Raw genomic sequence first — 26393 nt, 5'->3', positions numbered from 1 at the left:
ATGTCTGCTCAGCAGCAAACGCCTGCGAAGAAATGCAGCCTACGGGGTCTCAGAGTTCCACATACCGCTTTCCCTCATTTGTTCCTGGTCTTCCTCCTGTTAATGTACGCTGTTTTCGGAGCAATTTTGTTTGAGCAGCTGGAAAGCACCAACGAGTCAGCAGAGAACTACGACGCTTTTTTGAATAAGCTGTGGGAAATTGTGAACGAAACTGACAGAACAGAAGGTACCCGATTTATTTTAGATCAACTTTTGTTCTAATTATTCGCAGAATATCTCTAATGTTTCTGTAATTAATGTGTCGCATGAAATTCACTTCTATCCTGAACGACACATTAAAATTGCAAGAATTCATTGTATACCATGTTATTTTCTCTTTAAACATCTACTTGAATGATTAATATAAATTTTTCGTGTCTGTTCGAGTTATTCCAGGAGATTTATATAAACTTTTACTTGTAGGGATTGAATCTAAGAGACAGTACTTTAAAGATGAAGTAAGAAAGCAATTGAAATATTTTCGAAGTTATTGGTCCGATCTTAAAGAAAACAAAACCCAATGGAACTTTCTTGGTTCTCTGTTTTTCTGCTGCACCGTGTTCACAACCGTCGGTAAGTAACCTACCTCTACAGTAACAATGTAAGTTAAAGTGTGAATTTTGAAATGGGATGTTTCAGTTTTTAATCAATTCCACTTTAATTGTCAAATACATGTGCAATATAGAGTTCCGCCATTCTTCTGGGTGATTCCACGTTCATTTCCAGTTTTGGTGTTGTTCTTGTCTTTATTCACTTGCTAGGACCTTGTCAGCTCCAATGCAGGATCTCTACTAGGAACGAATGGCTCTGTTCTCTGTGGCTCCAGTCTCACATTTGAAGGGAAAAGGTCTTGAACAACCAGCCCAGTGCTGAAACCAACTGATTTGTAAAAGAATTGGAAGAACGCCGTTTCAAACATGCAAACAAAATTAAATAACTTAAAAAGATCAAACCTGTGAATTTTGGAGAAGTGCAATTGGAAGGCGTTAATATAACATGCATGTTCTTTCTTTCAAACTGAAGTAATGAAACAAAAACAAGAGCATCGTTATTACTCATTCTAATCGCCCCTATTTACTTTGAGCACCACCCATGTTTGGCTAGTGTTGCTTAAAATTCGAGTACCTAGTTTCTCTTTATATTATTTTAATGGTGTTTATAGCTAGTGGGCTAAAATCGTGGACAGAGGAGTTTAGTACAAGTGGAGACACATGAGACTGCAGATGCTGGGATCTGGAGCAAAATATCAAACTGCTGGAGGTACTCAGCGGGTCAGGCAGCATCTGTGGAGGCAGAGGCGGGAGTCTATGTTTTGGGTCGAGACCCTGTATCTGGATTGAGTGTCAAGGGGAGATAGCAAGTCCACTGAAGTCCTGGAGGTGTGGCTATACCCACTGTGCTATTATTGCACCTGGGTAGTCTGCAACCCAATGGCATGAACATTGAATTCTCCAAATTTAGGTAAACCACAGACCCTCTGTTCCTTTCCCTCCCCTTCTGACCCACTCTGGTACTCTTGCTCACACCCTTCTTTCCAAACACTTCCCCCCTTGCCAACCAGTCCCCTGTAACCCAGATTCTTTCCCCTTTCCCACCTGGTTCCAACTGCTTATCGCCCACACACTCTATCCACCTGATCTCCTCCCCGCTGTTCCAAGATGGCCAGCATCCTTCCCCTATCTGGTTCCACACATCACCTTCCTTTCTTATCAGATGCTATAATCTGCAGCCCTTTGTTGTCTTCCCCCAATCATCTCCCAGTCTCTGCACTATATCCACCCCCTCCCTTCGCCCCCCCCCCCCCCGCACTGCCCCCCAACCATCTGCCCATCAATTCCTCCTCACTTGGATCCACCTATCTCTTGCTAGCTGCACCCCTCCCCCTCACCTTTTTATACCGGCTATCTTACCTTTACACTCTCAGTTCTGATGCAGGGTCTTGACCTGAAACGTTGACCATCCCTTTGCCTCCATAGATGCTATCTGACCCACTGAGTTCCTCCAGCAGTTTGATTTTTTGCTTTGGTACAAGTGCTTGTTTAAAAAAAACAAGTGATTTCTATACTTATGAATTTGAACTGCATTAATGGATCTGCCCTTAAAGTTTATTTGCTAAATATAAAATATATTATGCACGTGTTTACTTATAGCCATGTAGCTCGATAGTTCCCAGATTCAGTCCTTGGTCTGTGTTAAGCTAATTGGTGGTGGTTCAGGTGGCTATAATAAGTATAACCAGACCTACTTTGGAGAAAACCATCAGTCCTGCTCCAACAGCTGCTCAGTGATCCTCACAATAAAGTGTGCATGGATCCTGAAACAAGATAGATTGAACACTCACCATGATTGAATAGGCAGTGAACATTCACTGTGCAGGTTCACACAGTGGCCATTCATAGGTCCAGGCAGTGGGCCATCGGGGATTCTGCCCGAGCTGACTGCTGGCTGCTCTCCCAAGGATATGTCCGTGCCTGGGTGTCTCTGGAGAAGAAGCACACAGTCTCCACTGGCTCTCTGGAGGCCTTCCGGGACCAGTGGCCCAGAGCGCATCGCAGACAAGGATGGTCATGTTTTAATTTGAATTTTGTAAATATTCTGTTGAAAATGATGTACATATTGTAACTGTGTAAATAAACATTATGAAAATCTGAGGAAAAGTGATCTGACTCAATCACTGAAAGCAAATAATTCACCCTAGTGTAATCTGATAAGAATACATTCCTCAAGAAAAAGGAGAGAATCTTCATCAAAACAGTTTCAGAATTACAATATAACATCTACCCAAGGGAAGACATACCATTTTTTTTATAAGATAAGATTATAAGATTTCTTTATTAGTCACATGTACATCGAAATACAGTGAAATACATCTTTTTGCGTAGTGTTCTGGGGGCAGCCCGCAAGAGTCATTTTTAAGAGTCATTCCTCATATTCTCACTGTCATAACGAGTTTATTCTGAGGGAAGAATGGACAATAAATTGCGATTTTTATATAAACCTTGAGTTGCAATTCTTACTGTAACGCAATTTTTTCAGGAATGAAGTATGCTTATTTAGCTTACCTGTCATGCTGCATGAATACACGGGCAAATTACAGGTATAAAGGCTGTGAGTGATCAATAGGTACTTGAACTGATTTTGGAAGCAAGAGCACAAAGAAGCTGGGTAAAGCTAAACACTGCCCTGGAAGCCTTGAGGGGCCATGTCTATGAGCATGAATCCTTGCAGTGCATTTCTCTTGGGAAAAACTCACATATTCTGCCAACTGAGGGCATCACAGTTATGAATCTCCTCTACTTGTTCAGATCCTGGAGCCAGAATGGAATGTATAATGTTCTGAAGAGATAAGAAAATCACCAATTTAGCAATTCGGAGTCCTTGTGCATCATTGGTTTGAATTCTCTCCAGTCCCCTTCAAGTCAAATAGAAATGTAAGCAATTGCACTTTGAGTTTGCTGATGAATAGATGGAGAAGAGCATGATAGCACTGGTCTGTGAAAATTTTAAAGTTCCAATATACCGCACAATAAGCAATGGTAAAAACTGTGTTGATTGCGAAGGTTGTCATTATATAGAACTGGACATCTAAGATAAAACAGAATAATTTTGCAGAAAATTATTGCTGAAGAGAAGTTGTAATTACATTGCACAATTTCTATTTCAAGGGGCTTTAGGAATACAAGAAAATAGCAACTTTACGTGAACTCACATTTGAAACACAGAATTAATATGAATTAGTGTACACAGTGACTGTGCCATAATGGTGATGTTACCTGGCATAGAGTTATACAGTATGGAAACAGGCCCTTCAGCCCAAATGGTCCATGCCAACCAAGATGCCCCATCCAAGCTAGTCCCACTTGTCAGTGTTTGGCCCATAGCCTTCTAAACCTTTCCCATCCATGTACCTGTCCAACTGTCTTCTAAAAGTTGTTATTGTACCTGTCTCTACCACTTTCTCTGGCAGCTAATTCCACATGCACGCCACTCTTTATGTAAAAAAAAGTTGCCTCTCAAGTTCCAACTAAATCTTTCCCCTCTCATCTTTAACCTATGCCCTCTAGTTCTTGATTCCCTGGGAAAAAGACTGAGTGCATTCACCCTATCTATGCCCCTCATGATTTTATACACCTCTATGAGATCACCTCTCAGTCTCCTATGCTCCAAGGAATAAAACCCGAGCCTGTCCAACCCTTCCTTATAACTCAGTCCCTCAAGTCCTGGCAACATCCATGTAACTCTTTTCTGCACTCTTTCCAGTTTAATAACATCTTTCCTATAGCAGGGCGACCAAAACTGAACACAATACTCCAAGAATGGCTTCTTGGAGTACTCCAAGTATGCTGTCATTGATTTACTTCTGGACACAGTTTTTTGTTTCTGTTGTCCTACATCTTGCAATGAATATCTTATTTTCATACAAGTCTATGTTGTCACATGAATCAACCACTGATGTGGTCTGTAACCCAACAAGATACTCCTTCCATAATTAACCCTTGTATGTACTGGAGTGTAATAGAAAAGACAGTTTAAACCTACCGAAATAATATTAGTGAATGTTAAATTATTACATACCGTAATTTTAAATTTCAGATGTGTAATCAACATGAATTTCAGTTTAGGTTTAATTATTTAAAATATTCATGTGCTTGGTTTGATATTTGCCACCTCTAACAGAGATTTATGACCAGCCAGGGACAATTGTCTTAGATGGAGAAGGAAACAGATGGAGTTGGGATGGTTTATAATGGTGCACCATGAGGAAGATACTGCAATCTTTGAGCATTCTGATCGAGACATAGTAACATAATATTTGATTAGAAAGATCCACAGTATTCAAGGGAACTATTTCTGTTTGATCAGCCAGCTACCCTAGCTTGCAAATGAAACCTGAAGGGGAGAAATTACTGGGAAACCTCTTCGTTTGCTTTGCATGGTCCAGTAATTCTTATAAGTAGGAGGGTTCTAATAAGAAAAGCAATGAGAAGTTTTCCAAATCTCTGAACTGAAATGCTAAATTCTCTGGTGAGTAATTTCTCTGTGATTTCTAGTGCTAAATAAGCGTTTGATCACTGGAAGGACAAGCAAATTAATGTCAGTATCCTCTCCCAGGCCAACAGCTCCAGCATTAAGTCACACTCAATCAGCTACATTGGTCAGGCCAGGCCATTCCCAAAACAGATGTATTATTCCTAGTTCAGTCACAGGAAGAGATTACCCAGTAAAAAATTTAAGGATGAACTCAAAGTTTCCTTGAACAAATGTAGCATCCCCTGAGGATCCCTGGCCGATGACTGCTCAAAGTGAAGAAGGAATATTTGGGATGCTATTAAGAACCAAGGCCGTGCATTGGAAACACAGAGGCCCTGTTGGAAACATCTCATTAATTACCCACCCATCAGTCACCTCCAGTTCCACCTGTGAAAGAGTGTGGTTCCCACAATGGCCTCATGAGTCACCCCACAACCCACAAAATCAGAGTGGAAGTAGGTTCACCCTCAATCCCAAAGCAATCCATAAGAAGAGTTAGATTATTGGTTGTTTCTCACACTACCAACCCAGCAGTTGACTCCATTGGAATAAAAAGAATTGAATGTCTGTAAATGAATATAACTGGCAGCTGATGCTCAAGCAAAGATTGTACACTTGCAGCCAAAGGTGAACAGTTTTATTTGATTAAACGCAAGCACACATTGATGTTCTAAAGTGGCGATTGTATTAAACTGGAAGATCTTTATGTAAGCAAGCATTTTTAATTCATTGGACAAAAAAATTTAGAGGCCTGGTTCAGACATATAAAGACAGATATGTCTCACAGCTGCTTTGGCAGGGATTCAATTCTGACCTCAGGAGATGTCTGTGTGGTGTTTGCATGTTCTCCCTGTCACAGTGTGGGTTTCACCTAGATGCTCCATTTTCCTCCCACGTCCCAAGTACACATTGGCAGGTAAATTGGCCACTGTAAATTACCCCTTAGTGTAGGTAGATGGGAGGAATGTCAATGGGGAGCTGATGTGAGAGAGGGAAAGTAAGAAGGGGAATTGGGGCTGATGGGATTCCTCTGAGAGTCTGAATGACCTCCTACTGTGCCTAGAGAAAATATGTATATAAAGGTATATGTACAGGTTTTTGGATGATGAAAAAAGTTTATTGCCATTATCAAGTTATTAAAATGTTTTAAAATATTTTGCTGAACAGATTTAACTTAATTATTAAGAAATTATATTGCCATTCTGAGGGATCACAAACTATTTATTTTACAATGTTTTAATCTGTGACCTTTAAAGTGCATTTATAGATAAATGGCACGAACATTATTGTCTTAAATTCCTTTTGACCATATTTTCAGAGAAGCTAATGCATTTAAAATAACAAAGGGATACATTACAGATGAATACGTTAAGTATCTGTACCTGAAATTATTCAAGGCCATAGTCTGTACATCACTCTTATTTTCGTTTTTAAAAAGCATTTGGCTATACTTTTGATCAAGGAACTTAACACAAAGGCAGCTGTTTGTCTGTTCTCCTGCAATGAACCTTAAAATAGTCCAGGCAATGGCTCTTGTTAACCAGACTAATAAATATTAAAGTAACACTAAGAACACTTTCAGTAATTCATAGAGAACCTTAATGGTATTGTGCAAATACTAATTCATCTCCGCTCCCTCCGCAATATAGGAAAGGCATTAAAGCACATAGACCTCGTACCTCAGGAGCAGCACAATTGGCCCCAGTGCCTTGAGATTGTAAAAGAAGAGAAAAGCTCAAGATATGTGTTCCCAGTCACCAGCTGTTGGCCTCTTCAGGCAGCTTTAGTCTCTTGTCTGTTGCTATTCATTCCCTGGTGGTTGCCTTATGTTTTATAGCTATTAAAATAAATTATGGAGCATCTAGAATTCAGAGGACAGTTCTATCAGTAGGATGTGGAATCTGTGAAATGCAATGCAATAAGTTCCCAAAATCACAGCCGCTGCTCAGCCTTGTACTCTGAGTAAGAGTAAGAGTAACATGAGAGTGGTTAGTTGGCTGTCCAGTCTCTTCCTCAATACAAACTCAATACAAATGTCTTTTGATCCTCAAAGTAGTCAGAAAAATGCCACGATTATTTATACCTTTCACATCTCTTGTTTGATGGGATTGATACTTCCCTTTTGATTTTGGGAACTGCATATATACTTTCTTTAGTTAAACACATTCAGACTTTTATACACAAACAATTAATGGGGGAAAAAATTACTGCATGGGAATGTTAACCACAATCTTGACTTACCTTCGATCATCATTTAAGGACAGGGGTAAATGTAATTAACTTGCTGAAGACCTCATTGGCTTTCTATTTTTGACATATTTTTGAGACTTATCTTTTGTTTTGTGTATTTCCTCTCTTAACAATCTTTCATTCATCCTGTTGCCAGATTGAGGATGGCAATTACATCTTCTATCACAACTGCATCTTTCTTCCTAGTACATGTTCCATGGTATCTTTCTATTTCTGATTATTTCTTATTTTTCTGCTCTCTATGTTCCTGAATGTATATTTATTCTTATCTAATCATCTCGTCATCCTGTTATGCCCATCTTTAATGTTTCTGTTTCTCAGCTATTTTTAGACTCTCGCAGGTTGTCTCTCTTCTCTCTCCCACAAATGAAAATTGATGCTAAATTTTAAAAGTGGGACAGATAGATTTTTTTGACCAAGGTTAAAATGGGATGTAATATAACATGAGTTAATGAAATAAGCTCAAGGGGGCTAAAGAACCTCCTCGTTCCCATATTCTGTTGTCTTTAAAGATCTGATATTAGAGTCATAGAGTTGTACAGCACAGAAACAGGCCTTTCAGCCCATCACGTCCCTGCCCACTGTTGCTGTTATCTATACTAATCCCATTGACCTGCATTAGGTCCATAACTTACTATGTTTGGCAGTTTATTGTGGTTGACTACACAAATGTTGTGGGAGAATCTGCCTCTAACACCTCTGCAAGAAGCACATTTCAGAATCTAATTTTGAACTCTCCATTTAATTAACCAAATGACAGACATACATGAAAAACGTTTTCTGTGTCTAACAGAATTATTGCAATATTCAAAGCATTTTGGCATAAATTAAACAAACAGGAAAGGTACTGAAATGCCTTTCTGGAACATTATTTACTAAAGATAGTAATGTGTTCAAACTCACTGAGGTAGTCAATTATAAGGTTCAAGGCAGACAAGGAAGAAATAGATGATTAAAAATGTATTAATATATTTTTAAAACATAGCAATGCAGTTCTGTGGGTTCTCTCTATATTGTGCCATTTAAAACATTTCTCTAGGGGTTTAACTAGTCTCCAGCTGGAGATATCTTCGACAGGAATTCCATGTGTGAGTAAGAGTCCAACTTTTCTTTTTCATTATCATGCAATTTTGATAGGATTCACTGAGCTGTGAGAAAAAAACAAACCCCAGTTTTATGATGCTGGCAAAGAACGTAAGAAAATAGGGAGCAGGGTGAGGCTGCTCAGCCCCTCAAGCCTGTCCTGCCATTCAATACAATCATTGCTGATCTGCCCCACACCTCAGTTCCTCTTCTCTAACAGTTCCCCAGTGACATCAGTGCCCTTATCTTTTAAAAATGTATCTACTTCCTCTTTAAATACTTCCCAATGATCTAGCCAACTCAACCCTCTGGGGTAGGGTAGAGAATTCCAGAAATTGACCACCTTCTGCAGGAAGATATTGTAAGAAGATATGCAAAGGTATTGCAGATGTTTCAGCAGGCAAGCCTTCTGAGGACAGCCGGGACAGAGGAAAAGCTTGCCCAGAGAACATGGTTTACGATACAGCTGGTTAGGGAAAGCAAAATGAGAATCAGCCTGTCATATATTGGGAAATATTAGTAAATATGCCTAATTTCTCACAATCTTTAAATTCTTTTTTTGGGGTCCAGATGTCATCAGTCATTAAATGTCTTTGAGAAGGTGGTGGTGAGCTGCCCTTTTGAACTGCTGCAGTTCTTCTGGTGAAGGCTCTGCCACACTGCTGTGGAGTAGGGAGCTCCAAGATTTAGACCCAGTTATGAAGTTCTGGTGATATATTTCCAATTCAGGATATTGCGCAACTTAAAGGGAACTCACAGGTTGGGCTGTTCCCAAATGCCTGCTGCTCTTATCTTGGTGTTAGAAGTCATAGGTTTGGGAGATGCTGTTGGAGAAGCCTAGGTGAGTAACTGGTGCATTTTGTAGATGGTACACACTACAGCCACTGTGCACAGGGCGGTAGTGAGGGCGGTTGATGGGATGCTAATCAAGCAGGCTGTTTTGTCCTAGGTGGCATTAAGCTTCTTGAGGGTTGAAGCTGCACTCAACTAAGCAAATGGAGCATATTCCATCACTAATCTGCTTTGTGTCTGTAGATAATAGGAGGGCTTTGGGGTGTAAGAAAATGGGTCACTATGGCACGATAGTACACAAAACATGGATATCAAAGTTCAGAGGTGCTATTGATGAAGGTGCTCTTGTAGACACTTGTGTTGGACATTGAAATAAGATGGGTGCTTATGTCATATTCAGTACTGTTAATGATAATGGACTAGATTGTCAGATATTGGGAATAATGTGCAGGAGATAGGACCTGACTTGTTTTGCACTCTTGCCCAATATGTACTAATTCCCTTGTGTTCTATGGAGGCTAAATTCTACCATATTTATAAAGCAATGTTGAAGGTCAGTAGTCAAATTAGTGCAGCCACCCAGCTGCCTCACATCTGATTACATATTGAGATGAATGGTGGGTGATCAAGAAAAAAATATTATTTCTTCTGGGGTTTTTCAACAATGGTGTAAACCCTAGCTAGGAAATCTAACCACCAAATGGAGGTAATATTTCATCTATTTCATTTAATCATTGTACATAAACTGCGAGGTACACTTTCTTGAAGGTGCTTACAGGTTTACTTAGTGTGATAACCAGTTAGGATAACTCTCCTAAGAGCAATCAACACCTCAGGTACTTAAAAATATCATGCCCTGATTTTGGATTCCTGAAAATGGACACTGATGCAAATAATATTTTTTTTATGATGTTGGCTACTAACTGAACATTGTTTGAACATCAGTACTTCCTCTTCTTGAAAGTCATGGCCTTGCCTTAAAAAGGTTAGATCCCCATGTGACCCCAGGTATAACTTCTTGTTATTGAGGAAATTCTGCCATGCAGTGAAATATGATTTATCCTTTGTCCAGAATGAGTGACAAGGATGTTATCCATTGATTATATAACAACAGTCACTTGCCTAATTCATGTGTGTACAGTTGTCAAGTTAATGTGGCAGATCACTTCAATATTCCATCCTGACTCCCTTGTATTAAACCAACAACTGAATCATTACCCTTCAAATACAGAATTAATATAGGACTCCTGAGGTTGATAGGAGTATTTCCCTTTTGTTATGAAAGTTCAAAATAATTTCTGAATTTTTATAGATGTGTGCATCTCAAAATGAAGGATGTGGGAAAACAGATATTCTGCCATTTATATCAGGTATTCAGTTAGATAAACTCACTCCGAGGGTCTTTGAGTCTGATAGCATCAACCTAACATTTTTATGTCCCATTCATTCATTATGACCTGTCTGAATTAGACTGAGAACTTGATCATTATTGGAAAATGGTGTTTGAGGAATGGTCTCTCGCTGTCTGGTAACTGAAATTCACACAATATCTAAGGAACCCCAAAGTGGGTTTTCATCCCTAAGATGTAGGATAGATTTCAGATCAGGGTCAAAACAAAAAGCATGATACCATTAATGAATCATGCAGTTAAGATCCATGTTTTCATTTCTTGGCAGCATTAGCTGAGGAGAAGGCAGCAGTAATCCCATGTAATTAGTTTCTTCAAACATTACACAGTGTATCATATGAAATTTCTTTACCCACTATTTCAATGGAAGAGCTAATGTTAATGTTGGTCAGACTATTACCTCTTTTAAAATAGCATAGAGTCATGGAGTCCTACAGCACAGAAACAGGCCCTTCAGCCCATCTAGTCCATGCCAACCTGATCTTCTGCCTAGTCCCATCCACCTGCACCTGGACCATATCCCTCTAAACCCCTCCCATCCATGTACCTATCCAAACTTCTCTTAAATGTTGCAATTGAACCCACATCTACCGCTTCTGCTGGCAGCTCATTCCACACTCTCTGGGTGAAGAAGTTTCCCCTCAGATTCCCCTTAAATATTCCACCTTTCACCCTAAACCTATATCCTCTAGTTCTAGTCTTACCCAACCTTAGGGGAAAAAGCCTGCATGCATTCACCCTATCTATGCCCCTCATAATTTTGTATACCTCTATAAGATCTTCCCTCGTTCTCTTGCGCTTCAGGGAATAAACCTAACATATTCAACCTTTCTCTATAACTTGTCCTCAAGTCCTGGCAACATCCTTGCAAATTTTCTCTGCATTCTTTCAAGCTTATTAATACCTTTCCTGTAGATAGGTGACCAGAACTGCACACAATACTCTAAATTCAGCCTCACCAACATCTTGTACAACTTCAGCATCCCAACCCCTGTACTCAATGCCCTGATTTATGAAGGTCAGGGAGCCAAAAGTTCTCTTTACGACCTTATCTACCCGTGATTCCACTTTCAAGAAACTATGGACCTGTATTCCCAGGTCCTTCTGTTCTACCGTATACCTCAGAGCCCTACCATTCACTGTGTAAGTCCTACCCTGGTTTGTCCTCCCAAGTGCAACACCTCACACTTGTCTGCATTAAATTCCATCAGCCATTTTTCAGCGCATCCTCCTAGCTGGTCAAGATCATGCTGCAAGCCTTAATAGCCTTCCTTGATGTCCATTACGCCCCCAATCTTGGTGTCATCCGCAAATTTGCTGATCTAGTTTCCCACCTTATCATCTAAATCATTAACATAGATGATAAACAACAATGGACCCAACACCAGTCCCTGCAGCATACCACTAGTCACAGGCCTCCAGTCAGAGAGACAACCATCTACTACCACTCTCTGGCTTCTCCCGCTAAGCCAATTTTGAATTCAATTGGCTACTTCATCCTGATCGCCAAGCGATTTAACCTTCTGGACCAGCCTCCCATGTGGGACTTTGTCAAAGGCCTTACAAAAGTCCATATGGACAACGTCCACTGCCTTTCCCTCATCAACCTTCTTGGTAACCTCCTCAAAAAACTCTGTAAAATTGGTTAGACATAACCTGCCATGCACAAAGCCATGTTGACTATTCCAAATCAGGCCCTGTCTATCCTAATACTTATACAGTATATCCTGTCCCTTAGAATGCCTTCTAATAGTTTACCCACAAATGACGTCAGGCTCACTGGGCTATAATTTCCCAGTTTATTCTCACAGCCTTTCTTGAACAATGGAACAACATTAGTTATCCTTCAGTCCGCTGTCACCTCACCCATAGCTAAGGATGTTTTAAATGTCTCTGCCAGGGCCCCTGCAACTTCTGCACTAGCCTCACACAAGGTGTGAGGGGACACCTTGTCAGGCACTGAGGATTTATCCACCTTAATTTTCCTCAAGACAGCCAGCACCACCTCTTCCGTAACCCAGATATGGTCCATGACCTCACCACTCTTTTGCCTCAGTTCTATAGTCTCTGTGTCTGTCTCCAGAGTAAATTTGGATGCAAAAAAATTCATTTAAGATCTCCCCTATCTCTCTCTGCTCCATGCATAGATGACCACGCTGATCTTCAAGAGGACCAATTTTGTTCCTAGTTACCCTTTTGCTCTTAATATAGCTGTAGAACCCCTTGGAATTTTCTTTCACCCAGTCTGCCAGAGCAACCTCGTGTCCTCTTTTTGACCTCATGATTTCTCTCCTAAGTATTCTCTTGCATTTCTTACACTCCTCAAGCACCTCATTTGATCCTACCTGCCTATACCTGATATATGCCACCTTTTTCTCTACCAGGGCCTCAATATCCCTCAATAACCAAGGTTCCCTAAACCTGCTAGCCCTGCCTTTTATTCTAACAGGAACATACAGTTTCTGTATTCTCAATATTTCACTTTTGAAAATCTCCCACTTACCAAACATCTTTTTGCCGGAAAACAGCCTATCCCAATCCATGTCAAAGGAAAGAAGTCAAAGGAAAAAAGATAATTATATTTGCAACAATAAACAAATTAATCTCTTTAAATCTATAGGCACGCTGATTAATATGATAATAGGTCCCAATGAAGTAACAATTTGTGCCTTACATGTAGTGCCTAAATTTATTCATTATGGAAGTAATCAACCAAAATAAATAAATTTGCAAATTAATATTTGAGGGAGATTGAAGGAGGCCATATTACTCCAAGATTCCATTACTCAGTGGGTTCATCAAGTATTTATCAGGCTCTTTCAAAGTCACCAGTGTCTGACCAGATATCAAAAATAGAATGGTATCTGCCATTACTGCCAATTACATCAAACTTTCCTGTTTATCATTATCAAAGAACATATGGTAAAAGAGCCATTTTGTTTAAGCACATTTTTGGCTGCAGAAGGAATCCTGCATTTGATGTGACAGCCAATTCTGTGGACACAACTGATGCCATAAGTTTGCTGCTGGTCAGTTCTTATAAATGTGCCATCACCAATTCTTGGCAGTTTGCCAAAGTGCAGAACTGGGGAGGTTCAGTTTTGCTTATTTATACACTTCTCAGGATATGGGTGTTATTAGGAAGGCCAGCGTTTATTGCCCCTACCTAACTGCCCCCGAGAAGGTGGTGGCGAGCCCGTTCTTGAATTACTGCAGTCCCTTTGGTGAAGGTACTACCACAGTGCTGTTTGGTAGGGAGTTGCAGGATTTAGGTCCAGTGAAGATGAAGATAAGGGAATGTATTTCCAACTCACGATGGAGGGGAACCTGCAGATGGTGGTGTTCCCACGCAAATGATGCTCGTCATTTTTGGTGGTCATGAGGTTCTGTCAGAATACCCTTGGTGAGTAACTACAGTACACCTGTAGGTAGTATACACTAACATGGGGTGTACTGCAGTTAGAAGTAAGAGTTATGGTGCTGGATGGGGTCCAATCAAGCGAGTTGCTTTATTCTGAATGGTGTTGTGCATCCTGAGTTTTGTTGGAGTGTGGTGGGATATCCTCCAGACAAGTGGAGAATATCCCATTCCTGACGTGCCTTCTACTTGCCGGGAAGGCTTTGGAGAGTCAATAAGATACCCAGCTTATTAAAGTGTATTAAAGTGGCTGCTCCAGTTGAGTTTATGGTTAATGGGAAACACCAGGGTGTTGATGTCAGGGAACTGTTAATGCTATTAAATACTAATGATATGTGGTTGGAGATGGAGTGCACAGAAATGATTATGTGGCAAAACATAGGGTCTGGACTCAATGTTGAGGACTCTCAGGGCTAGTCTCTTCACCCTGTCTACCAACTGTGACTTCCCCTCAGGTGGGCTTGTTCTCCCAATGGGGCAAAGCATACCCACGGATTGTAATGTAGGATTCTGGCACATTGTTTGTTAAGGTATGATTCTGTCAGTCCTTCGATGTTGGGCTGCTGCTTGACTAGTCTGTGGGACAGTTCTTTCATTTGGACAACGACGTTCACATGAAGGACCTAGCAAGGGCAACTGGACTGGGAGTGAACTTCCAATGTCTGAATTTAATGCAGAGGTCTGCTGGTTTTATTCTGTGTCTGCTTTGACACAACTAATGTCACTTGCTAGGGCAGTTCATAGGAGATTTAAGATTGAAAGCCATCACTGCTGATCTGGAGTCACATGTAGGCCAGTCTGTGTAAAGACTGCAGAACATTGGTGAACCTGGTAGATTTTTACAACATTCCAGTAGTTTTGTGGTTCATCATTACTATTTGCCTTTTTTTAAAATTCCATACTGTTAACTTTATTTAACTGCCACAACTACCATGGTGGGATTTCAACTCGCATCTCCTGATTGTTCATTCAGTCCTCGAGGTTACTAGTCCATTAAATTAATTGCTGCATCAACTCCATAGTAATGCATGTTGCATACGTCATTTAAAATTAGCTTGCACCTCTTAAAAGGAAAGTTAATTTTGCCTGCAGAGAATGGAAACTGATTATGGACATTTATTGGGCACCGTCATATTTTTTGACACTGTGGTGGAAGTTAGAACAAGGAGTATCCTCTATCCAACAGGTAGCAAAAAGTTATCAAGGCCACCTGCCAGGCACAGGTGGAAAGAGGTGGCAGGGGACATCAACTCTGGAGATACTGCTCCAAGGGCATGGTTACAATGCAGGATAAAGTTCTAAGACCTCACAGGGTAAACCATGCACCAGATTAACAGCAATCTCTGCAAATTACTATTTTATTCAACTACTCATTTTGCAGCCCTCCTGCCCTTTTCCAAACTATTGCTTCCTTCAATTGTCCACATCTCTGTCACACACTCACAAATGTTGTTCTAGCTTGATTTGAACGTCCTCAAAACTCTTCGCTATTTTAATACTGAACCATTTTGTTTTCTTGCAGGAGTAATCTCATAAACAATAACATAGAGGATGCAACCACAAGCTGCTGTTCATCCATATGCTGTCCCCACAGTACAGATCATGGATATTGCTGGGAAGAGTAGTCACAAGAACCTGGTTTGTGGCAAGGCAGTAGAATAGCATTTGAATATTTTTCCCTCCTTCCCTGATCACACAAGACAAACTGCTGCTGTCATCAGGAGGAGCTTCTCTTCTGGTCCCAACTCCCCATCTTACTAAGTGCTAACCATTCTCCCTTTCTTATATTGCAGAGCTAGAGGCTCCTCACAGCCTTCAGGGAGCAAGACTAAAGAAGAGATCAGCCAGCTTTACACTTCCAGGCTCTAGTTCAAAGACTGGTAGACCAGAGATGTTTAGATATGAAGATGCTCCAAGCAGAGCCATACTGTAGCAAGGCAAGGAGTGGGGTGGGACAGTGTAGGAATTAAATCTGTAAATGCACCAGAGTGAATAATCAGCAAATAAATCAGTCAACAGGGGTTTGTACACAAGCACTGGGGCTATAACCATTTGTCAAATCAAAAATGAAATCTTTATGAAGTAGTGAAGTAATCCATTTTTTTTTGAAAAATATACTTTATTTGTAAAATATACGGTTACACACAAACAGGACATGGCATCGTCTTCATTCATGTATCCAACGTACCATTACATTCACTTACAATATTGTTTCATCGTCAAATATTCCATGCTGAAAGGTTTGGAAGGTTGTTGCACAGGCCCCAGCCCCTCAGTGTCCAGATATGGGAGGACATTAACCTGTGGCTTTTCTCATTTAGAGCCTTTGAAGTGGCTTCAAGAAACTTCAGTGCGTCGTTCAGCACATATTCCTGCATCTTGGAGTAAGCCAGTCTGCAGCATTTGGTTTGCAGACAACTCCTTGCACTGGAAGACCAACAAGTTTTGGGCAAAGCAAAATATGCCTTTCACTGAGTTGACAATTTTCCAGCAGCAGCTGATGTTTGTCTCAGTATATATCCCTGGGAACATCCCTTGGAGCACAGAGTCTTGTGTGAAGCAACTGCTCAGGATAAACCTCGACTGCGTCCTTTTCCAGAATTACTTGACAAATGCACCAGGGAGGTCAATGACCACTTCATCTGCATGCAGCCACTTCAAGACCAGTGGGTGGTGGGATTGAGATTCTGTGCATGCATGAAGGAGTCGCTGGGGAAGGTCCATCTCACCAGCAGCCAAGCAAGGTCTTGTTGCTTATTTGAGAGTTCTGGCGATGAGACTTTCTTCCAAATAATGATGACAGTTTGCTCAGGGAATCACTTGACCAGACCTACTGTCTGCTTCTCCCACAGGACCTCCAGGCCATTCCACTGTAAACCACTGCTTAACTGATTTGTGGTTAAAGATATTTCTCCACAGAAAATTTTCTACAAGGGACAGGTAATGTGGCACTGTCCAACTGAATGGAATGAAATGCCAGACCATCCTTCGCAACACCAAGAACAGGTAGAACCTCAGAGTGTTGTGACACTTGGTATTTGCATACCTGGGCTCTATGCGCAGGTTGATGCAGCCACACACAACAATGGCCGTCAAGAAGAGGGTTACATTGGATATGTTTTTCTCTCCCTACTTTGGAATACTGAACATCAAGTCCCTATGGATGTGATCCATTTTGGATCTCTGAATCAGGGTTTTCAACCATCTGCATATTCTGATGCCCCAGAAACAATCTGAAATTGGTCTGATGTTTGTTTCCAATTTTCATTCCAACAGGTGGCCCAGGTCCATGGTTGTCTCCCGACTGAAATGCAACCACCTTACCACGTTCAGGCAAGAACATTGTGTTTTTGAAACCCCACCTAATGCAATAGCTCCTGCACTCTAACCTCACATGACCCCTTGTTGTAGACTGTGCCGGACTTGCTGCTGGTTCTCCCTCCCTTCAATAATGAGGCCCAGAGATAGGCCTGGCAACATTTCCATGTTCAGCAAAAGAGAACAAGCAAACATCGTGAAAGCACTTTCATACTCATGACACCCTATCAGACATCCTAAAGATTCATGCCTTCCATCACCAGCATACAGAATGCACCATCTACAAAGCGCAATGCAGTTACTAGATTGGGCTACTCTGACACCATCTTCCTAACTCACTACCTGTACCACCAAGGATAGGGGCAGCAGATGTGTGGGAACACCACATCCTCCAGGTTTTCCTCCCAACTCACAGACCATCCTGACTTGGAGACATATCACCAATCCTTCATCATTGTTGAATCTAAATCCTGGAAATCCCTACCAGACAAGCACTGTCACCAGAATGACTGCAGCAGTTCAAGAAGACAGCTCACCACCAACCTCTTGAGAGCAATTAGGTTTGGGCAATAAATGCTAGTGGTACCGAAAATGAATAAAAACCTCCCAGAAAAATAGTTTAATCACCAGAAGCTAACAGTAAAGGTTAGGATCCATGTGACTGCAACTTATGAAATCTCCTCAACAATTTTTCCTGCCATAATTTTCTCTGCAGGTTAAGCGGTGATGTTTCAGAAACACATTGACATAAATGTAACAAAGGTGCATTACTACCATATTTAAATACTTCCAATGTTTATCATAGGAATGTCTATCACACAAGAGAACCAATATGGTGCCCTCACAACCAACATGGCATCATATGCACTCCTGGTACTGCACTCGGGTGAACCTAGAAAACACATGAAACATATTGCTGCTTCTACCCCCACACATGGTTCCACATTCAAGTGTCTTCCACAATCCTGAGCACAAAAATCTAGGCTGCTACTCCAACAATTACCAATGGAGTGCTGCATAGCTGAAGGTGTTGCCTGTCAGTTGGAATATTAAACCAAGACCCCATCAGCTTTCTCGTGAGAATGTGGAAGATCCCTTGGCACTATGTTGAAGAGCAAAGGTGTTCCCTCTGGTGTTCCCGCCCACCACTCAGTTCTCTGTGGAAAATGAGTGTTGGAGCTGACTAATGAGAAGGCACCACACAAATCTATGCAAAAATGTTGTGATTGTTAGTAATTACCTGAGCAGAAGCACTGATGGAGTTAATAGATCAAATTTGTGCTGCTTAGAGTGGGGACATAGATTAATTTTCTGCTCACCCTCAGGATTATTGAAACAAACTCTGATGTGGCTTAAACAATTTAATCCAAGTATTAAACCTATATAATTCTGTAAAATTATGCTTCCAGTGTAAAATAACGTCTTCAAATACAACTTTAAATTCAAATTGAAATAATGAAAAATATAACATGTCTGCTTACATTATCTTCCCCATTCTCTACTCTTTTACTATGCTAACTTTAGCCTTACTCTCTCTATATCTGATTTTAATCCACATTATAATTATAATTATTGCATTCCCCCATTTTGCACTGACCAGTAAAATCTATCTATCTAGCACAAAAGGCAGGCACAGTAGTGTAGTGGTTAGCATGATGCTATTACAGCACCAGCGACCTGGGTTTGATTCCATCCGCTGTCTGAAAGGTGTTTGTACGTTCTCCCCGTGTCTGTGTGGGTTTCCTCCAGGTGCTCCAGTTTCCTCCCATATTCCAAAGACATACAGGTTAGGAAGTTGTGAGCATGCTATGTTGGCGCTAGAAGCATGGCGACACTTGCAGGCTGCCCCCAGAACACTCTACGCAAAAGATATATTTCACTGTGTGTTTCAATGTACATGTGACTAATAAAGATATCTAAGATCGAGGAATTCAAAGAGTAAAATGAATCATCATCATTTGAGTTCCTTCACTGCATTAACAACTCAATTTGTCTGAAGTTGCCCATATGAGCAATAGTGTCTGCATCTCAGGGTCAAAATAACAAGGATGAGGTTTTCTGGCGACCCCAGCTATTCGAAGATAGTCCTCAAAATGAGCTTTTGCAAAGTGTTTGCTTTTAACAGGTCGAACCCTATTTGACCCAGTCCATACCTCACATTCGCCTCCCGCGGGATCCTTGTGGTCTCTCTAACCTTTGGCAGCTGTGAGGCTCCCAATGCCTTAAAAGTGCCTCTGCTCATCCCCAAGTATCGCCTAGAGCTCTAACACTGCCCATTATAGCCTTTAGACACTATGAGAAGGCATTCCTCGCTGTTATGACCACCAATGATAGGAGATATTCAGAAACAGCTAAAATATATCCAAATAATTTAACGCATTGAAAAATATTTTGTTAAAAATGAAACAAAAGCGTTCTTTCTACCTTGCAAAATTATTAAGAAGAGCAATACTAGTTACCTAAAATAAAGAGAAAAGCAAACAAGTAAGCTTCATGTATCTTCCATCGAAGATCATCAAATCCATGCAAATGAACAAGGCCACAGTAGAAATACAAACATCTCAACTCTGGACGACAAAGGTTAGAACTGCTGGACAAATACTAGTGCCTTCCCGCCCAATGTTTAAACATTAAAATAAATTTATCTTGCCAAGAATATGAACACCATATGAAACAAATAACTAGTTTAGTATATCTTTACTATTCACCTCAATGTTTTAAAATCATTTTATTTACATGAGCAAGGCTAGATATACTTATTAAAATGTTTACTTCAATATTCCCTGAAAGCCCCCTCAACAGTTTATGGTATGATTTCCATCATTTGTACATTCCCAGTGTGAAAGAGAATGTAGACTGGAATAAAAAATACAGAATCTCCAATTTTGAAGTTGCTTTCAAAATTACGCTTGTGGAACTGTTGCCTCACAGCTCCTGTGACCCGGGTTCACTCCTGACCTTGAGTGCTGTGTGTGTGTGGAGTTTGCACATTTTCTCTGTGACTGCACATGTTTCTTCTCTTGGCCCCTTGACCTGCTGAGTTACTCCAGCAGTTTGTTTGTTGCTCTAGGTGCCAGCATCTGCAGTCTCTTGTGTTTCCACATCTTAAAGATGTGCAAGTTGGGTGGTTAATTGTCCACTGTAAATTGCCTCCAGTGTGTAGGTGAGTGATAGAACCTGAAGGGAGTTGATGGGAATGTGGCGAGAATAAAATGAAATTGGTGTAGGATTAATGTAAATGGCCAGTGTGGATTCAGTGGGCTGGTGGACCTGTTTCTGTGCAGTGTTGACGAGAGTAGAAAGTAGCAAAACATAGTTGTAACAGGTGGGCAAGCCTGGGATAAGCAGAGATCAACATTGGGAGGTAGGAGGTCTTTGTCTTTAGACTTTACAAAGTTAGATCATTCTATTTTCCACAATGGAAGCTCTGCAGTCTTCTTATGTCCAATTGTGAATGGTGAACAATTGAACAGTTAGCTAGAGCAGGAAGCTTCAGAACCAAACCATCCATAATGATAATGAAGCTCAGCAACTGAGGGCCAGAAACAAGGCCACAGCATTTGAATCATCTTCACCCTGATGTGCCAAGAAGAGGATCCATCTTAGCTTCCTCCTGAGGTCAATGCTATCACTGTAGACAGTCTACAGTCAATTCGGTGCACTCCTTGAGATTATAAGACAAATCTGAGAGCAATGGCTACAGGGTTCTCATGCTTCATCTGTTATCAACTTTGGCAAAGTGATGGCAAATGAGACCGAGTGCGTTCAAGCAGCTCTTACACATTGTTCACCAATGCACAAGATAGGGTTTTGTCAGGACCACTCAACTCTGGATCTCATTATATCCTTGATCCAAACATGGATGAAAGGGCTCAGTTCCTGTGGCAATGTTAGATTAGCTGTCTTTGATGTCAAGGCAGTGTTTGACTGACAGTGGCATGGAGGAACCCAGATAAAACTGAAGTTATTGGGAATCAAGGACAAATTCTGCATTAGTTGGAGTTATTCCTCACATAAAGGAAGGGGATGGTAGCAGATGGAGGTCAATCATTTCGGCCCCAGGACTGTAGATCCACAGGACTGTGTCTTTGGCTTAATTGACTTCAGCTGCTTCATCAAATATCTCTCACCATAGAGTCAGAAGTTGGCATGTGTACTGATGCTTGCAAAATGAAGAGTTGTGATTGCCAATTCCACTCACAACTCTGCAGGTAATAAAGCAACAAACAATCTGCTGGAGGAACTCAGGATTGATGCAGGGTTTTGACCTGAAATGTTGAGAATTCCTTTCCCTCCACAGATGCTGCTTGACACATTGAGTTCCTCCAGCAGATTGTTTGTTGCTCCATATTCCAGCATCTGCAGTCTCTTGTGGTCTGCAGGTAATAAGGTAACTCATTTTGTATGCAGACTGACCCATCAATATTCAGATACTGTATAAGCTGGGAACACTATTCTTGACATTCAATAACATTACCATCATTGAGTCTTCCATCATCAACTTCCTGGGATCACCATTAACTTGGAAACTTAATAGGACATGTCCCAAAAATGCTCTGGCTATAGGAGCAGGTCAGAAGCTGAGTATCACTTCCCTACTCTCCAAAATCTTTCTCAGCATCCATAAGGTACTCAGAGCATTGTCCAGTTGCCTAGGTGAGTGCAACTGCAACAACATTAGAGAAACTCAAAGCAAAGCAGGACAAAGCCTACTTGACTGGCAGTCCATGCACTACCCAAAATATTCACTCCTTCCACCACAAAATATTCACTCCTTCAACCATGGCTGAAGAATGCACTAGCTACAAAATATACTGTAGTTTCTTGCCAAGATTACGTGAACACCATATTTCAAACCCTAGCAACAAAGAAAGCAAGCATAACAGGTGCATTAGATCATGGCCAGCTAAAAGTTCCCCTCCAAGTCTCACATTTTCCTGACACGGAAATATATTGTTGTTCCTGCAACGTCACTGAATCTAAATCTACTCAGCAACATTCTGGGATGTTTCATCAGAAGGCTGCAGCAGTTCAAGAGATAGTCTTTCAAAAGTAATTAAGGATGTGTAGTAAATGCTAGCCTTTTGAGTGATAGTCACATCCATAATGAATAAAATATACATAGAAGTCCTAATACCTACCTCTGGGACCTCATTCTATATTCCACAGCTGGAAAAGCATGAACTTATTAGGGATAGCCATCATGGCTTTGTGCAGGAGAGGTTGTGTCTTACAAACTTGATTGAGTTTTCTGAGGAGGTGATAAAGTTGATTGATGAGGGTAGGGCAGTGGATGTTGTCTTCATGGACTTCAGTAAAACATTTGACAAGGTCCCTTGTGGAAGGATGATGAGAAGATTAAGGCATATGAGATCCATAGAGAGATATAGATTGGATTCAAAATTGGCTTCATCATAGAAGACAGAGATTGGTGGGGTGTAATTCTGACTGGAGGTCTGCGACCAGTGGTGTTCCACAGGGATCAGTGCTGGGACCTTTTTTGTTTGTGATTTGGATGAAAATGTAGGTGGATGATTAGTAAGTTTGCAGACCACATGGAAATTGGCAGAGTTGTGGATAGTGAGGAAGGTTGTCAAAGGATTCAGCAGGATTCTTGATCTGTTGGAAATATGGATAGAGAAATAGCAGATGGACTTTAATCTGGACAACTATGAGGTGATGCACTTTCAGAGATCAAATGTAAAAGGAAAGTATACAGTAAATGGCAGATCCCTTAGAAGTATTGATGTACAGAAGGATCTTGAGGTGTAAGTCCCTAACTCCCTGAAAGTGGCAACACAAATGGATAGGTTGGTAAAAAAGGCATACGGCATCCTTGCCTTTATCGGCAGGGCATTGAGTATAAAAGTTGGCAAGTCACGTTGCAGTTGTATGAAACTTTGGTTAGGCTGCATTTTGAGTATTCTGTAAAGTTCTGGTCACTGCATTACTGGAAAGATGTGGAGGCTTTGAAGAGGATGCAAAAGAGGTTCACCAGGATTTGCCTGAATTAGAGAGTATTAGCTAAAAGGAGAGGTTGGACAAACTTGGATCATTTTCTCTGGCGTGTTGGAGGCTGAGGGAGTGACCTGATAGAAGTATATAAAATTATGAGAGGCACAGATAGGGTAGACAGTCAGAGTCATTTTCCCAGGGTGGAAATGTCAAATTATAGAGGCTTAGATTTAAGGTGAGATGGATAAAGTCAAAGGAGATTTGCGAGACATGTTTTTTATATAGAGAGTGGTAGATGCCTGGAACGTGATGCAAGTGGAGTTGGTGGAAGCAGATACAACAGCAAATTTAAGAGGCATTTAGAGAGGCACATGGACAGGCAGAGAATGGAGGGATGTAGACCATATTCAGGCTGATGGAATTAGTTTAAGTTGGCATCATAGTCAGCACAGATAGTGTGGACTGAAGGGCCTGTTCCAGTGCTGTACTGTTCTATGTTCTCTCTCGCATATACTCTCCTATCTGAAAGTACTCTTCACCACAGCTGCCTGCTTTCTGCCTCAGCCAATTCCTATCTGTACATCCACCACCCTTTTAATCCCATGGGTGTTGATTTTGCTAATGTCTATCATGTGGTGCTTTTCTAAACACCCTTTGAAAGTTCCATGCATGACATGATCTGTACTGCCCCGATCAATCCTCTCAATTACTTCATTCATGAACTCAGTTAAGTTAATCAAAGAAAAATTATTTGTTACATGGCACTACCAGGGAAGTAAATGTGAACTGGGAGAAGTTCAATAACCTCAATAAATATGACTTGGTTAAACAGTAATGCCAGATTATGATATCGTACAACTCTCTTTCTGAAACAATGTCAGTGAATGAAAGTCATACCTTTTTTGGAGCTAAACTTGGTGGTTGCCTTAGGATGCAAAACAAGAAAGATGTTTTTACTACCAGTCTCCATAAGCAGTTAATGCGTAAAAAACTTAAGAACACCACTGGAAATCTAAAATATAAGTGGAAAATGCGTTAAACAGCCAGCAGGACTAACAACGTCTGTGAGAGAGGAAGGAAAGGTTATTATTTCAGGATCTCCCATCAGAACTGCAAGATCTGGTTGAAGATATTTGACCAAAGCATTTTATACTGATGAGTAAATGGGGTACAAACAAGGTTGAGCAGCTTCAGGTTCCTGGGTGTCAACATCTCAGAGGATCTATCCTGTGCCCAACAATCTTTGTGATACAATCACAAAGAAGGCATGTCAGCGGCTCTACTTCATTAGGAGTTTGAGGAGATTTGGTATGTCACCAAAGACTTGCAAATTTCTATCGTGAAGAGCATTCTGACTGGTTGCAGCACCGCCTGGTATGGAGGCTCCAACGCGCAGGATCAAAAGAGGCTGCAGAGGGTTGTAGACTTAGCCAGCTCCATCACGGGCACAATCCTCCCCGCCATCGACGACATCTTCAAGAGGCGGTGCCTCAAGAAGGCGACATCCACCATTAAGGACCGTCACCATCTGGGACATGCCCTCTTTTCATTACTACCATCAGGGAGGAGGTACAGGAGCCTGAAGACCCACACTCAACGTTTTAGGAACAGCTTCTTCCCTTCCACCATCAGATTTCTGAAGAGTCCATGAACCCATGAACACTACCTCATTATTCCTCTTTCGCACTATTTATTTGTTTATTTGTAACTTATAGTGATTTTTATGTCTTGCTGCTGCAGAACAACAAATTTCATGACCTATAAGTCAGTGATAATAAACCTGATTCTGAATTGTCCAAAAATACATAATTAATATTTGAGTGCAATATAACTTCAGGTAGTTAATCTGCTTTGGCCAAAATGAATGAATTAACAGTAATAATCTCAATGCAAAGCAGAACAAAATGTAGAGTTGATCACTGTTTCCACGTGGACAATCATAATTTGCCTGCCAATCTGAAGGACTTGATTTCCTTCACATAGATCTCAACTTTCAGACTGAGGCTATTTCATGGTGCATCTTCTTTCAACATAGGTTGAAATACCAAAGGAAAATTTTGTACTCTGAAGTTGATGCAACAATTTACTTCCCTGAATATCTCTCATTACCATCTATACCTGGAATAGCCACAGGCCAACAGATACCAGATGATATTAGAATTTAAAAAAAACTCAGAGACATGGTGGTTTGAATAGCTTTTCATAGGTCATGTAAATTATTTTCTTAGTGGTCCTGAATAACATCTTTCTTCTTAATTTTAGGTTATGGTCATATCTTTCCCTTAACAATTGGAGGAAAAATTGCCTGCATGTTCTATGCAACCTTTGGCATCCCTGTTATGCTCTTGGTCATCACAGATGTTGGAGACATGCTGGCAGCTTTGCTTTCCAAAGTTTACAACAAGATAAGAAAATGGATACCGAAGAACATTTCTCCGCCGCCCTCAGCAGCACCGTCAAGGTGGTCTTCATTAAAACAGAGCTTCACTAGATCAGAAACTAAATCTGAAACAAGATCAATCTTCTTTAAAAATGGCTCACATGTCATCATAACACCACTGAGCATAAAAGGTGTATTGAACACTCAGTCCTCTGTTAAAAGAAAAACTGAAAGGCTGAGAAATGCTAAAATATTTGAAAAGTTAATTGTTCAAGAACATTTGAATCAGAAACCTTTCCTGATTAGCAGAAGAGACCGAAGTAAATCATGCCCCCAGCTGGATATAAAGCCAGTTGAAGATGACAATTTTTTTCCATGCCTGGGACAGGAACTTGAAAAATTCGATGTACCAATCATTATCATCATAGGTGTTGTTATTTTATACCTTCTTTTGGGTGCGGGTGTGCTTTCAATTTGGGAAAATTGGAGCTATCTTGATTCCTTTTATTTCTATTTTATTACTATTACTACTATTGGCTTTGGAGACTTTGTCCCTGACCACCCTAATTTTCTAATGATAACGTCGCTTTTGATTATTACTGGAATGGCAATCATGTCTATGGCTTTTAAATTAACTCAGAACAGGATAGCTTTTTGTTACAGACAAGTGGGCATGTGGATTCGTGGTGGCAAACAGAATAAATTTAGAGTGATTTGA

The 26393-nt window shown here is 40.7% G+C and overlaps 1 protein-coding gene across 1 annotated transcript; it reads left to right on the top strand.

Moving 5' to 3' along the window:
• Positions 1 to 26393, top strand: kcnk18 (potassium channel, subfamily K, member 18). The gene is made up of 3 exons (XM_052027722.1): positions 1 to 226; positions 463 to 612; positions 25558 to 26393. Exons 1-3 carry the CDS (start codon positions 1 to 3, stop codon positions 26391 to 26393), a joined length of 1212 nt encoding a protein of 403 aa, XP_051883682.1.

Source organism: Pristis pectinata, chromosome 12 (assembly GCF_009764475.1).
Source record: "Pristis pectinata isolate sPriPec2 chromosome 12, sPriPec2.1.pri, whole genome shotgun sequence".
NCBI lineage: Eukaryota > Metazoa > Chordata > Chondrichthyes > Rhinopristiformes > Pristidae > Pristis > Pristis pectinata.
The sequence above is the reverse complement of the archived record's forward strand: the minus strand, read 5'-3'. Positions and strand labels throughout refer to the sequence as shown.

Coding starts and splice junctions, on each gene's coding strand:
- kcnk18 (XM_052027722.1), top strand. CDS start 1: ATGTCTGCTCAGCAGCAAACGCCTGCGAAGAAATGCAGCCTACGGGGT. Junction 227..462: donor CGAAACTGACAGAACAGAAG/GTACCCGATTTA, acceptor TTTTACTTGTAG/GGATTGAATCTAAGAGACAG. Junction 613..25,557: donor CACCGTGTTCACAACCGTCG/GTAAGTAACCTA, acceptor TCTTAATTTTAG/GTTATGGTCATATCTTTCCC.